This window comes from Bison bison, unplaced genomic scaffold (assembly GCF_000754665.1).
Source record: "Bison bison bison isolate TAMUID 2011002044 unplaced genomic scaffold, Bison_UMD1.0 scf7180017864368, whole genome shotgun sequence".
In the NCBI taxonomy this organism is placed as follows: domain Eukaryota; kingdom Metazoa; phylum Chordata; class Mammalia; order Artiodactyla; family Bovidae; genus Bison; species Bison bison.
Genome location: NW_011494940.1, coordinates 2363908 through 2377776, shown reverse-complemented (window position 1 = coordinate 2377776; position 13869 = coordinate 2363908). Strand labels below are relative to the sequence as shown.

The following is a 13869-nucleotide window of genomic DNA, read 5'->3' as shown; positions in this document are numbered from 1 at the left end:
AGATCCAACCAGTCCATTCTAAAGGAGATCAGTCCTGGGTGTTTATTGGAAGGACTGATACTGAGGCTGAAACTCCAATACTTTGGCTACCTCATGCGAAGAGTTGACTCATTGGAAAAGACCCTGATGCTGGGAGGGATTGGGGGCAGGAGGAGATGGGGACGACAGAGGATGAGATGGCTGGATGGCATCACCAACTCGATGGACATGAGTTTGAGTGAACTCCGGGAGTTGGTGATGGACAGGGAGGCCTATTCATGAGGTCGCAAAGAGTCGGACACGACTGAGCAACTGAACTGAACTGGAGGGCACAGGGATTTACAATTTATCTTTTCCTTTTGATTGTGGTGCCGCTGATTTGCATTGAGAAACGCTATGCAAATAGGTCCTGTAGAGAAATGAAAGAAACCTTAGATTTAACGTACTATCACTTGTAGGCCGGGAGAAGCACACACTAGGTCTAGTTTACGTAGCAATCTTGATCCTCAGCTCAGGAGCAGCTCTAATCTGATAACCCCCGCCCCGCGCTGGCGCCCACGGGGACGGGGGTTGGTGAGCCTGGGGCGGGGTCAGAAGCCGGACTGGAGCGCCAGGTCCCCCGCCTCAATCGCCACCACCGGAAGCTCCACCCCTCCCCCTGGGACCCGCCTCTCCGCCGCTGGGGCCCCTCTAAGGCCACGCCCCTCGGCGGGCGGGTCACCAACGACGCCCGGGCCGGAAGTGACGGCACGGGTGAAGCCTTTTGGGTGGGGCCTGGGTCATCAGTTCCAAAGGCCGCGATTTCACATCGGAAACAAAATAGCGGATGCTCGGGAAGGAACCTCGGCTGCTAGAGGCCGGTGGTGGTGGCGGTGAGGAAAGGGTAGGTTCCCGAAGGGGAGTTGGGGGTGACAGGAACGCGCCTCACATCCGGTGCCAGTACGGGCGGCTGCGGTTAGGGCCGGGCCCTTTGTCGCCATCCGGGCCACGGAGCCGGTGTCCTCGAGGATGAGGCGCGGGGCGCGGTCGGGCGGGGACCGAGGAACCTCATGTGGGGACCCAGGAGGGGCGGCCCGTTTCTCGGGCGCCGTGCGCGGCGCGCAGTCCGGTTGAAGAGAGTCCCCCTCAGCCTTGGTTTGGAAGTGCTGGTTTCCCGAAGACAGCTGGGCGCAGGTGCTTTGGCCAGGGATTGACCGTCTTGCCTGGAGTTGGAGCGAGAGAAAAGAGGAAGCGCCTTGCGCTGGGTCTTGTTGAGCAACTGGTGAAACTCCACGCCTCGTCCCCTGAGTGTGTCCTTGTCCAGGGGAAGCGAGTGGCACTCGGCTAATTTCCTTCTGTCTCAGTTCGAGGCGGAAAACACCGGGGTCTGATGCTTTTGCTTTAATTTGGACTGTCGCGAGGCTTATATGTCCAGTGCTTTGCCCGTATTTTAGATACTTGGCTTTTTGATCCCGCAGATTCCTTTCACATAAGTGTCTGCTTCTCTGGTAGAAAAGTCAACTTAATGATTTTACAAGGGTTGTTTGCCTGCTTTGGACAAGAGGATAAAGCGTTCAAGGTTTACTATGGGAGATAAGAATGGCAGGCAAATCACTATATGGCAGAGCACGTTGTAAAAGTCATAAATATTCTCTCAAGTTTGAGGCAGGTGGAGATTACATCTGGTTAAAGGCATCTTGTTACTTGAGTTATTTTGCACCATGGAAAGTTTTCACCCTCGGAGTTGAATTGAGGAGGGCATTATATCAGAGGGTGTATTACGAAGAGCGGCACTCTGGATTCGAAGCGTCCGGTACCCAGTGTGCACTTTAAATCACTCTTATGAAGGAGGATAAAAACAGGAACGAGATTGGGAGCCGATTGCATTTGGCTGATTCAGTCACCTGCCAAAGCCAGTTTCAATTCTTTTACTCATTTACAGAGTTCTGCCAACGTAAACCCCCTCCCACCTCCATTTATTAACAAGCCCTTAACAATGAAAAAGAAGCTTATTTATTGAATGCATGGATTTCCTCCCTCCTCTCTCCAGAGAAAAGTAGATGATAGAAGCGCTATCTAACATCTGTTTTTACATTCGTCGGCTCATCTTCCTTGGGTAAATAGTTATCACAACTCTGGGCATAACTTTCCTCGGAGTGGATACGGTGTGGTGCTGAATTTTAAGTTAGTGGCTGCCTCTGGTCCTAGACTGCTGCGTGAATTTCCATTTGGGAGAACTGGAGGATTGGAGTTGGTCTCTGAGAATCATTCCAGCAGGAAAGAGAAAGTTTGTCTGTCAGCAAGGCTTTTGTGGTCCCCTTCCCCTCCCTCACAAAGGGATCCAGGTTCCCTCTGCTTCTGCTCTCCCACTGCTTTACCTCAGATTTCAGGGAGAGACTTGTTTCTTTTGGATGTATTCTGAAAAATTAATAGTGCCTCTCCTTTGTGTGATCAATTCCAGGCAGATTTGGAAGGTGTTTTGAGCTTTGCTCTTAATAAGTTTTGTGACAAGAACTTTGCCTTAGGTACGTAAGGTCTAGAATGAGTGAGAGATTTGAGGTGACTTTTGCATGAACCGGGTGGGATATAATGAAAATTTGGCCTTTGGTGGTGACAGAGACTTAGAAAGGAGGAAAACTATGAAAAGGATATGACTGGCCAATTGGAAGCAAGGAGTAAAACATGAAGTTGACTAGGAGGCTTTGTTTAGAAAATGGGGGAAACAATCATAGGAATAAGAAAGCTAGGAGCAAAAGAGCGTCTGAAAGAGGAGAAATCGGTTTGAAAGTATCACTTTTCAAGTGCCAGTAGTTGAAATATCCGTGGACAGGCCTGGAGATGTAAACATAAGTAGCCTTACCAGTTGATTTTGAAACAGTGGAGGAGAAGCCTGAGAAAAGGAGGGGGACAAGGAGGCCCAGGCAGAGCCTAGAAACACTTATAATGAGAGGGTGGAAGAGGATAAGGAACCAGCTGAGGGGAATGAGTGGTGGGAGGAGAATCTCCACGATGCAGTGTCACTAAACTGAGGAAGGGAGGGAAGCTTCAGGAAGGAGAAGGTTGTCAGGGATTTTCAATATTAAGCCTGTTTGTCGGAGAAAGAGCTGAAGCTTTAGAATAGCACTGTCCAATAGAAACATCACTTGAGAGCTACAAAGGTCAGTTTTAAGTTTTCTGATGAGCAAATTTTTTAAAGATAGAAATAGGTGAAGTTAATTTGAATAATGTATTTTATATAACTCAGTACAGCTAAATAATTTTATTTCAACATGTTATTAATGTAAAAACATTCTTCTCTGTCTTCCCCTCTAGATAGTAAGCACCTTAAGTGACCAGAAGCATCATCGGATGCACTAGCACCCCTCGTACCTACAGTGTGTGGTTGTGTAGAAGAATCCCAACAAGTGTTTGTTGATTAAAGGGTGTTCGTGTTTGGCTATGCCTTGTACAGTTCCTTAAGGTGATCTAAGCGAACAAGAGAATGCATTGCTGAGAATAGTCAATGATTTACAAATTAACTGTGAATAGTCCTTTTCTTTGTTAAAGATTAGTTATGTTCTGCCATTTCCACAACAGATTTTCCACAATGACTCATTGTAATTACATCTTCCATGTAGAGTTACTGAAATGAAATTTGAGAGGAAAAGAATCTCTTTAACTATATAAGTAATAATACAGGACCATGGTCCCATATCCACAGTTCTCAAGTCCAAAAGCTCCTAAATCATTTGACGGCAAACTCTAACCTGAACCTCTTTATGTAATTTAGGACTTCTTATATATTTCACTACATATTTATTAGTGTGTTTGATTTTGTGGCTCTATCTAATACCCTGGGGGAGCATTATAAATCATGGCATTTGCCTCCTGTTGCAGTGCGGGAGACCTGGGTTCGATCCCTGGATTGGGAAGATCCCCTGGAGAAGGGAAAGGCTACCCACTCCAGTATTTTGGCCTGGAGAATTCCATGGACTGTATAGTCCATGGGGTCGCAAAGAGTCAGACACTTCTGAGCGACTTTCACTTTGAACTTTACAAAATCCAAAAAATATATAAATTCTAAACCTGTTTAGTCCTAAGGGTTTCAGATAAAAGATTTTACGTTTATGTCGTCGTTCATTTTTTATTGCACCTTCTGAGCCCACATAACCATTATTATTTAAAGACAACCATGATAACTCTACATAGTAGACCTCCCCCAAACTCAGTGCCTTAAAGCGTTAGCTCTCACTCTTCTTAAAGGTGACAGCTAGGGCAGTTCTGCTTTGCCCTTCTTGTTCTGGGGCAGTGGCTACCCAAATAAGTTCTTGAGGGGACAGCAGAAGTACAGGAAGGCAGGGCCCCCTGCACAAGCACAGTTTTAACTATTTGTGCTGCATCTGCCAAGATCCCATGACCAAAGGAAGTTGTTGTGTTGAGCCCAAAGGCATGGAGTGGGTAGTAGACTGCACTCACCTTGAGGCCAAAGCAACTCACAGAACCAAGCTCAGCATCCTTTCTTGGGCATGTTGGGGGAGGGAGTGAATATATGCTAAAAAATAATCTAATCTACCACAAATGGTTCACAGTAGAGTAGGAAGGAAGGAAGCAGGGGGGAAAAATCACCAAATTGGATATGTCACTGTGTTTGCTCTTTTTAGGGCCTGTCACCTTCACGAAGCCTCTTGTGGGACTGGGGAGATTGTTTGCTCCCTAATCTCTTAAAATTGAGAGTCTTTCTAGGCTGTATTCCTGATGTTTTAGATTAATTTTAAATTATTAATTTTAGTTTGTTACCTTGGGATGTAGTGAGAGACAGAAAGATACTTTTCTGTTGGTATGTCCCTAAATGAATTTTTAATAAGCTTCTTTTTGGGATTTCAAGCATTGGTCCTGTGATACTTTTTAAAGTGCTGATGGATAGAAGGTTTTCTGGTTAGATAGATTTTTCTGTTCAGCACATCAAAACTTCAAGATTATCTGTATTCTCCTGGGGCTTTTAGTCTTTGTGTATAATAGAAATTACAGCTGCCCATCAGAAAAGGATTTCTTTTTCCTTTTATCTGATTGAGCAAGTGTTTTGAGAAAAAGGAAATGAATAGCAGTGAATTCAAGTGTTGTGCTTTATCAGCCTCAGAAAATCTTTAGCAGATGGCCAGAGAGAAAATACCAAAATCTACTTACATCCCACTCCCTCTGCAATTCAGGTCATGTGAAAGATCCTCACTTCCCAACAACTGTCTTTTCTTGTTCTCAGGGCACTGTTCGTAATGTTCTAAGGTCCAGTAGTGTCTTTTTGCCACGCTGCTGGGACAGTGGGTCATTGGCCTTCTCCATGCAGTCATCAATTGTTTTCAGCTGTTACTGGCCCTGAATCAAATCTAGCTTTGCCTGCCCCTTCGTACCAACAATGTTTGATTGTTCTCCAGGCCTGACTGGAGACCTTGCTAGCCCTGTTGCCTACCTCCACTTCCTGCTGCTGCTGCTACTAAGTCGCTTCAGTCGTGTCCGACTCTGTGTGACCCCATAGACGGCAGCCCACCAGGCTCCGCCGTCCCTGGGATTCTCCAGGCAAGAACACTGGAGTGGGTTGCCATTTCCTCCTCCAATGCATGAAAGTGAAAAGGGAAAGTGAAGTCGCTCATTTGTGTCCGACTCTTAGCTACCCCATGGACTGCAGCCCACCAGGCTCCTCTGTCCATGGGATTTTCCAGGCAAGAGTACTGGAGTGGGGTGCCATTGCCTTCTCCCCTCCACTTCCTACTGAACTCCATATACCTGGTAGTTCTTCTGGGAAGGGTCACCCTGCAGCACTGTGATCTTTAATGCATCGGTGGAGGCATGAGCTTTCTTCAGGTGAACTGGCAAAGGACCTGGGCCGGTTGGGTGTCAGAATATTTGGTTTCTGGAATTGCTGTTACTTGCCCTGTAATTGTACACCAGCAGATTCTTTCACCTTTCCTTAGCCTTAGTGTTTTACATGTAAATACAGATGTGTCTTAAATACAGTTGTCCTTTGGTGGGGGGTGGGGATGGAGGACAAGTGTTTTCAGGACTCCCACCAAGCCCCACCCCGTGGCTAACAGAATCCTTGGATGCTGAAGTCCTTTATATAAAATGGCATAATATTTGCATATAATCTATACACATCCTCCTGTATACTTTAAATTATCTCTAGATTACTTATAATACCTAATATGAATGAAGACACCTTTTCCAGTTCTGTGGCTACTGCTGGGTTTTCCAAATTTGCTGGCATATTGACTGCAGCACTTTCACAGCATCATCTTTTAGGATTTTAAATAGCTCACCTGGAGTCCCATCACCTCCACTAGCTTTGTTCATAGTAGTGCTTCCTATGGCCCACTTCACTTCACACTCCAGGATGTCTGGCTCTTGGTGAGTGACCACATCATCGTGGTTTTCTGGATCATTAAGACCTTTCTTGTATAATGTTTCTGTGTATTCTTGCCATCTCTTCTTAATCTCTTCTGCTTCTGTTAGGTCTTTTCTGTCCTTTATCATGCCTATCCCTGCATGAAATGTTCCTTTGATATCTCCAGTTTTCTTGAAGAGATCTCTAGTCTTTGCTGTTGTACTGTTTTCCTCTTATTTATTTGTCTTGTTTGTTTAAGAAGGCTGCCTTATCTCTTCTTGCTATTCTCCAGAACTCTGCATTCAGTTGGGTGTATCTTTTTCTTTCTTATTTGCCTTTTGCTTCTCAATTAGTCAACTTTTAAAAATCTAGAAGCATAGGTCAGAACATTTGCTTTCAATACTTTGAGAATATAACTATTCTGCTGGAATCCACCTCCCTTTTGGGTAAGCTAGCATACATGTTGTCAAACCCTAAATATAGGTATACACCTTCAAAAATCTATTTGACTTTTTAAATAGAAGTATATAGGAATGTGCACAGATCATAGGTGTAGAGCTCAGAGAATTTTCAGATTGACACCTCTGTGTAACTAGCACCCAGATCAAGAAACAAAACATTACCATTAACTCCAGAAGCTTCCTGTGTACCCCCTTCTGGTGATCAGTTCCCCTAAAAGTAGCCATTGAGTCTGCTGTTAATTTTAATTCATTTTATTTTTTAAATAATTTTATTTATTCATTTTCTTTTTATTTATTTTTTCTTTTTTTCATTTTCTTTTTAAAACAAATTAATATTATATATTTTAAACAGAACTGTCTCACTATATAATTACATCTTTTTAAGTTAATATTAATTTGCAATCTTTTGATCTCACTCCAGCTTACTATGGGCACATAGTAAATTGGAGGGGAGGCGAAAAGTGGGCACAGTATTTAAAAGCATGTAGGATAGGGACTTCCCTGGTGGTCCTGTGGTTAAGTAGTTGTGCCTTCACTGCAGGCGGCATGGTCATGGTTTTGATCCCTAGTGGGAGTATTAAGACTCCAATGCCTCATGGCATGGCCCCCCAAAAATACATGGGATAGAAAGGAAAGCATACCTTGATTATGAATTTGTCATGATTTAAATGATCTAAATATAGGTGATAAGGGTTAATTGAAAGTCAATACCTTTACTAGAGGAAAAAGTTGTTTTATGTGGTTTTTTATGAAAAAAATCATTAGAATAAGAAAGAATAATATTTAGAGGATAGAAGATCCTGAAATGAAACAACATTGACAACGTGCTTTCATTTAAGTATGTACATGGTAATGTTTTAGACACTTTAAATGAATTAGAGTATTGCTTAGGTATGCAAACCATTTTTTTTTTCTTCTGTATTTCTGAAGACTTTCAGTGAAAAAGCAAAGTTGAAGTCCTAAGGAATTGGCCGATGGACATTCAGGTACCTAGACAGGCACATGGGAGGGTGAGGTCTGGGAGATGGAGTAATGTGTGTGAGCAAGGCTGTGCGAGGAGGCAGAGGAGGAGCTGGGGGTCAGGAGTCTGTGGTTTTGGTCTTGGTCTGCCCCGTTGAATGCTTTTAAGCAACTCACTGAACTTGGGTCCCGTTCTGTTTTTGTAAAATAAATATATTATCTAGTTCTTCTGCCTTGGAACATTGTGGTAAAGGAAAAAATGAGATGATAAAAAGAAATTAAAAACACAAAACATAATTTTATGGTGATATAAATTAAGGTGGATTGCAAAAGGAACATTGACAAGAACATTCTTTAAGATCATTTAGCACCCTTTGCTCTACATCTGAAATCATTAGATATGATAGTGATTGAAAATAATTGGTTTCTCAAGTAGATCTACTCATTACCAAGAAGTAACTTGAGCTGACAAAAGTTTGTCAACTGAAGGTCTTGGCATAGTAATGCATTTCCGGTTTACAAATTAGTCTTGTAAGTGTTTAATTGGTGTGAATGGATTTACTAGAACTTAACCAACTCTTGGTAACCCAGTAAAATCTGTTCCAGACCTAATCCAGGAGCCAGCAAGTGACAGCAGCCTGTGAGGTCCTTAGAAAGCGTGGCCTGGAGGAAAACACATGAAAGAAAGGTTTGTTTTTGCAAAAAGTCATTTGTGAAAGTGTTTCAGAATAACAGAATAATTGTAATGCACAAAAGATTGTTTTCCTTTTCCCTTTTTCAGAATCCCAAGAGGCTCTGTTTTCTGTGGAAAAGTATATCTATACAGTTGCTCCAATGACAGAGTTACCTGCACCCTTGTCCTACTTCCAGAATGCACAGATGTCCGAGGACAACCACCTGAGCAATACTGTACGTAGCCAGGTACAGTGTCAACCTCTGCAACTACCCTTTCAGACGGTGGATTCATTGACCACCCTCCCTCACCTCTAGGAGAAGCACAGGACCGAGCAGGCTTTGTCAGCTTTACCAGATTTACATATTTGCGGAACTTCAAGTACGGGAAAGCACCGTCCCATTTGGTGCAGGGGACGCAAGGCTGCGTGAGTCTTGGTTGTTGATACAGTTCCTCCCTGGCTCAGACATCACCTCCCTTTCTGATGCCTTCTCCAACTTCCCCAGCTGTTTATTACTCTACCTAGCTTGCTCTTACTCTTCTGTGGGCTGAGTACATTTTATTTGCTTTTAGTTTTTCAGTGCCTGGCCAGCCTGGTTCTTGACGGTGCTCAGTAAGTGCTCCTTGACAGAATGATGAACACAGGGCTGAGTGTAGCAGTCCTGGGGGAGGTCAAAGGAGAGAAGAAGGAAAGGGATGTAATTTGTGCATGGAACACAGAGATTCGGCAGCTCCACACACAGACCAGAGCTGCCTGTTCCTCTGCTAGCTAATCATTACATGTTGAAGGCAGAGTCCACAGATGGCCTATGAGATGGCTGGGGCAGCAGTATTATTTTTAGAGGTGGAGCCAGAATGGGGAAAAACACAAGGCCAACTGTAAGCCGTACAGGCTGCAGGGGTGGGGAGCAGGGCCCAACTTTCCTCTGTGTGAACCAGAGGGCAGAGCCAGTGGTGGAAGGAAAGAGGTTCTGGATTAGGAAAGAGGAATTTCCTCATAAACACTGTATGTCTGAAAGAGCATGGACTGTCTCATGGGCTAGTGTGTGCATGTCACTAAAAGCAGCCACAGAGGCTGGAGGACTATCAGCCAGATCTGCAGAGGGTTAGTTCATGGACTGAGCGGTGAACTATAGCACTGGGTGGCCAGAGATTGAGAATTCAGTTAAGGGTCAAAATGTGGGAGGAAGGCTTCCCAAAGTAAACCTCCATGGATGCTTAAGATTTGAGTAGAGCCAACTGGGAAGTCATGACTGATAGAAGAAGTAACAATAGTGGAAGAAGAGTTGTCCTCAGTATAAATTGACAGGGAGGCTCTCTCTGGGGATATCAGAAGCAGATCACACTGTATTGTTAGAGCATTTTAAACAAGTGAAATCAATTTAAAATGAATATCGAGGGAAGCCCAAAAGAGGACACCTGAGGGGTTGATGGCGTGGAAGAGGGACTGTTGCCCCTCGTGTCTGGGTGGATGGTTAATAAGGAGTGTTCTGACAACACACTTGCTCCACTTCTGTGTGTCAGCAGCTTGACTTTCTCCTTTTTGCTGTTCCCTAGGAATGGCCTTTTGAAAAAGTTAGACTGGGCTAGATTAGAAGGTTCTTGGGGTACAGCTGTGTAAGTTTGGATGCTGCAGACTTTGTACTCATTTTCAAACTGTTAGAGAAGAGAGAAGAAAAGTGGGAATTGCAGACTTGGGTCTTCTTCCTTAACCAGAGGTGCTCCTGTTTTATCTGTTTATACGGATCTTCCATGGATCCCTTTGAACAAAAGATTCCAAACTAACCAGTTAAAGGTCACTCGTCTGCCCTCAGGAGCCGAAACCAGCCTACTGAATGTCTTCAGTGTGCTGGACTCATACTCGGTGCTCTCACAAACATCATGCAGCTTTAGGGCCTGGCATTTTAGGGACGTTTATCATAAGTGAGCAAGTTTTCCTTCTATCTTCCCCTCCTTTGAATAGCTGCTCTATTAAAGTACTTATCTATATGACTCTAGAGTACACAAACACACAATTTTACACTAGATATTACAGAAGGAAAAGAAAATTCATTTACAAATATTTTTGAAGCTGAAAGAGAATGAATAACTTGCTTACAGACTAGGTAAGTAGGTGAATTATCCTTTCCTTTTAAAAATGAAAATCATTGTATGTTTTTCAATTAAAAATAGTCTTTAAAGGGACTTCCCTGGTGGTCTACTGATTAGGACTAGGCACTTCCAATGCAGTGGGTGTGGGTTTGATCCATGGTTGGAGAACTAGGATCCGTGAGCTGCATGGCATGGCCAAAAAAAAAAAATGTTTAAAAGAAATATTCAGCAGGCCTGAATATGAAAATAAACTTTTGTATATCTTATAAAGACAGACTGAAGTAAACTATACTAGAAATTTCTGTGTAGTCCAGCTAGTGTTCAGCTGTTCCATTTATTGTTTTAATGTCCATACCATAAAAGCCCAACAAGGAAAAGATGAGTGATTTTGGTGATTTTTCCCTTTGTTTTTTCCACATGTTCAATAATACAGTAATCTCATAATTTAAAAAGAAAAGTATTTTTAAAGAGGAAAATTTTTGGATGTGAAGGAAGGTCGCAAGAGGAGAAAATGCTAGGTGGGGAATATCTGTATAAAGGAGCAAAAGCCTTCAAGGTGCCCATGATGACTAACTTAACAACGAACAGTAGTGGGGAAATTAGAGCAACTGATGTCAAAGAAACCAGAAAAGCATGATAGCCTGAGGTCTTGGTCATTGGAATTTATATTCTGTCCTTGCCACTGATAAAAGCTTCAATTGTGTTTGTCAGTTTCCATTTAAAAGACTGAAATGTTTACCATGCTTTATAAAAAGGTTTCGTAAAAATACTGAGTTTTTGGACTTAAACTTTAAGCAAGCTTTCATATTCTAGAAAACTAGCCCATATAAAACATCTTAATTCCTGCTCGTAATAAATGAGAGGAGTTAAATTGTTTTCACCTTTTCAGTTTTTAGAATACTTTACTTTTTTATGCTTGTTAGCCCTACTAGGTTATAAAATCTCTAAAGGCAGAACCTTATTCATGTTTCTGAGCTGACTTTCGAATTTAATCACCAGGTGTCTCTAAACCAGTTCAGTACAAATCTCCCTGCCAAGGAACAAAGAGGTTTTGGGGTTTTTTGTCACATTAGCAAGAGAAATTTTAAAATTTTGTTTCTGCAAATAAAAATCCAAAGTGAGTCTTAGTTGCATAAGGACTTTATCTTTTGTGTGAGAGGGTGCCCTGCATGCCCTGTTCTCTGGACCCACTCCTTGGCCATCACATCACTGCTCTTGACACCATGTCATTATCTACACTGCTGTCACCATGTGGGGCAGAGCTCCAGTTTTTATGTAGAACAGCTGTCAAATGGTAGTTTGGCATGTCATGAGAACCAAGTGGAGAATCCATTTTATTTATTTCTGTCTCAAGAATGCGTGTCCTGCTTCAACCAAAAATGTTAACTGCTTTCCATTAGTTTAGCCACCACCTCTACTGGAAGCTAGAGTGGACCTCATGTTTCTGCTGTTTGTTGGCCATGTCTAGAGGGACTGGAGGCTGGAAGGTAGACTGACTAAATAATTCAAGTATTTTTGACGAAGGGCGAAGCTTGTAAGCTGTTAAATAACTGAAGTTCTTTGTTTTCTGTTTAATTTTGGCTGCACTGGGTCTTCGTTAGCTGAGCACTTCCCTAGTTGTGGTGAGCACGGGGCTGCTCTCTAGTTGTGATGTTCAGGCTTCTCATTGCAGTGGCTTCTCTTGTTTTGGAGCTAGGTGCGAGGGTTTCAGTAGTTGTGGCACACAGGCTCAGCCCCATGGCATGTAGAATCTTCCTGGACCAAGTTGGTAAGTGGATTCTTAACCACTGAACTGCCTGTTAATTTGTAAAGTTTTATTTTCTGGTACAAAATTTTGATGGGTAGAATTCATGTTTTGATTTGACGTAGACTTACATCCCTTATCGTGGATTAGCTGAGGCCTTTTTGCTTTTCTGAGATACAAAGAAGTGATTTTTTTTAAAGTAAGTCTAAAATTCATTTATAGTTAATTAAGCCTTTTAAAATATATTACAGCAGTGATTTTCAAATTGGAGTCCCCTGGAAGAATTGTTAAAACAAATTCTCTGGCCTGAAACCCAGAATTCCTGATTTTGTAGGTCTGGTATAGGGCCAGAGAATTTGCATTTCTGACTACTTCCCAGATCCCACCAATGCTTCTGGTCCAGCGACCATAATTTGAGAGTCACTATATTTGAATAACGATTTAAAGGGAAGGTGACCTTAGAGAAAAACAGTTAGATTTATAAATTGAATATTCAATATTTTAATTCTCATTAGTTTATTCTGACCCAAATTTTTTAGTCCTTAAGGCAATTAATTGTCAACAGCCTTTTTGATTTAGAATAGAAGGATAAAAAAATCAGTTATTTGCCAACTAAAAAAGAATCCTTAAAGTAGAAATTCATTGAAAGGTCAATAATAATTCTCTGTGTAAAGCAATTGCTGAGGAATACATGCAGATTGTTACCTTCAGCTCTGCTAAATTTACAACATTAAAATGTGTCTGGTCTTTATAAACAAGGTCATTTGCAGTATCTTTTCTGAATTCAAAAGACTAAATTCAGAGAACTTTATTAAGTTATTAGCAAATCATAAGCTGGTAGAACTAACCCTCTCATTTTCTAGATGATGGTGGGTCACTTTTTTAAAGTGTGAGAAATCTTACGAAATTAAACAGAATGCAGACATGGAAGATGTTTAAAGGTGATTAAGTACTTGGGACCTTGAGGAGGAAAAAATAAGTGAAAGGAGTGATCTAAATTTAAGCTAAATCAGGTTCACAGGCTTAATCAGTCAGCCTTTGGATGATGATGTTATTGTACTGTTTATGGTAATGAATTTGTTTTCCCTCCCATTCATATCAAAATGAAGTAAAGAGAAAAAAGAACTTAAGATCTTGGGGTGACCTCCAGAGAAACATGCTTGTTTTTGCATGAGAGTAAAATCAGAGGTCTTTGGCACAGATCTTAATAGTTTGTTTAAAAAAAAAAAAAAAAAGCTCTAGGTTCAAGCCACACACAACAGCACCATAAATGTGTAATATTATCTCTCACTAGTTATGTCAACTGTTCAGGAAAATGACAGCCTTCCTTGATGATGGAGTACTGGTTAAAGCTCTAACTCTGGGCAATCTCAAAGCTTGGGCAGGTGCTGGATAGAATTCTGCATGCTGTTGGAAACATTGCGTATGATTAATAAATGTTTTCAAGTTTTCCACTTCACTTGCCAGTTCTTCAGTTCAGCTACTCTTCTCATTTTTTCTGCAGTGCAAGCTTAGGAGCCTCACATTTCTAATTGTGGAAATTCAAACAACATCTAGGGCTTCCCTGACAGCTCAGCTAGTAAAGAATCTGCCTGCAGTGCAGGAGAACCCCGGTTTGATTCCTGGG

General features: G+C 42.2%; 1 protein-coding gene across 7 annotated transcripts in view; it reads left to right on the top strand.

The window, feature by feature from the left end:
- Positions 1 to 720: 720 nt before the first annotated feature.
- PSEN1 (presenilin 1) overlaps positions 721 to 13869 on the top strand; it is a 67330-nt gene continuing 54181 nt past the window's right edge. For 2 of the 7 annotated variants that reach the window (XM_010855803.1, XM_010855801.1), the window contains exons 1-3: positions 721 to 862; positions 8341 to 8422; positions 8516 to 8643. In XM_010855803.1, coding sequence (XP_010854105.1) covers positions 8569 to 8643 — 75 coding nt within the window. In that variant the 5' untranslated portion in view covers positions 721 to 862; positions 8341 to 8422; positions 8516 to 8568. Of the gene's footprint in view, positions 863 to 894; positions 2075 to 7704; positions 7761 to 8340; positions 8423 to 8515; positions 8656 to 13869 lie in introns of those variants that run through there. The other 5 variants (XM_010855802.1, XM_010855797.1, XM_010855798.1 and 2 more) reach the window with 4 other exon arrangements.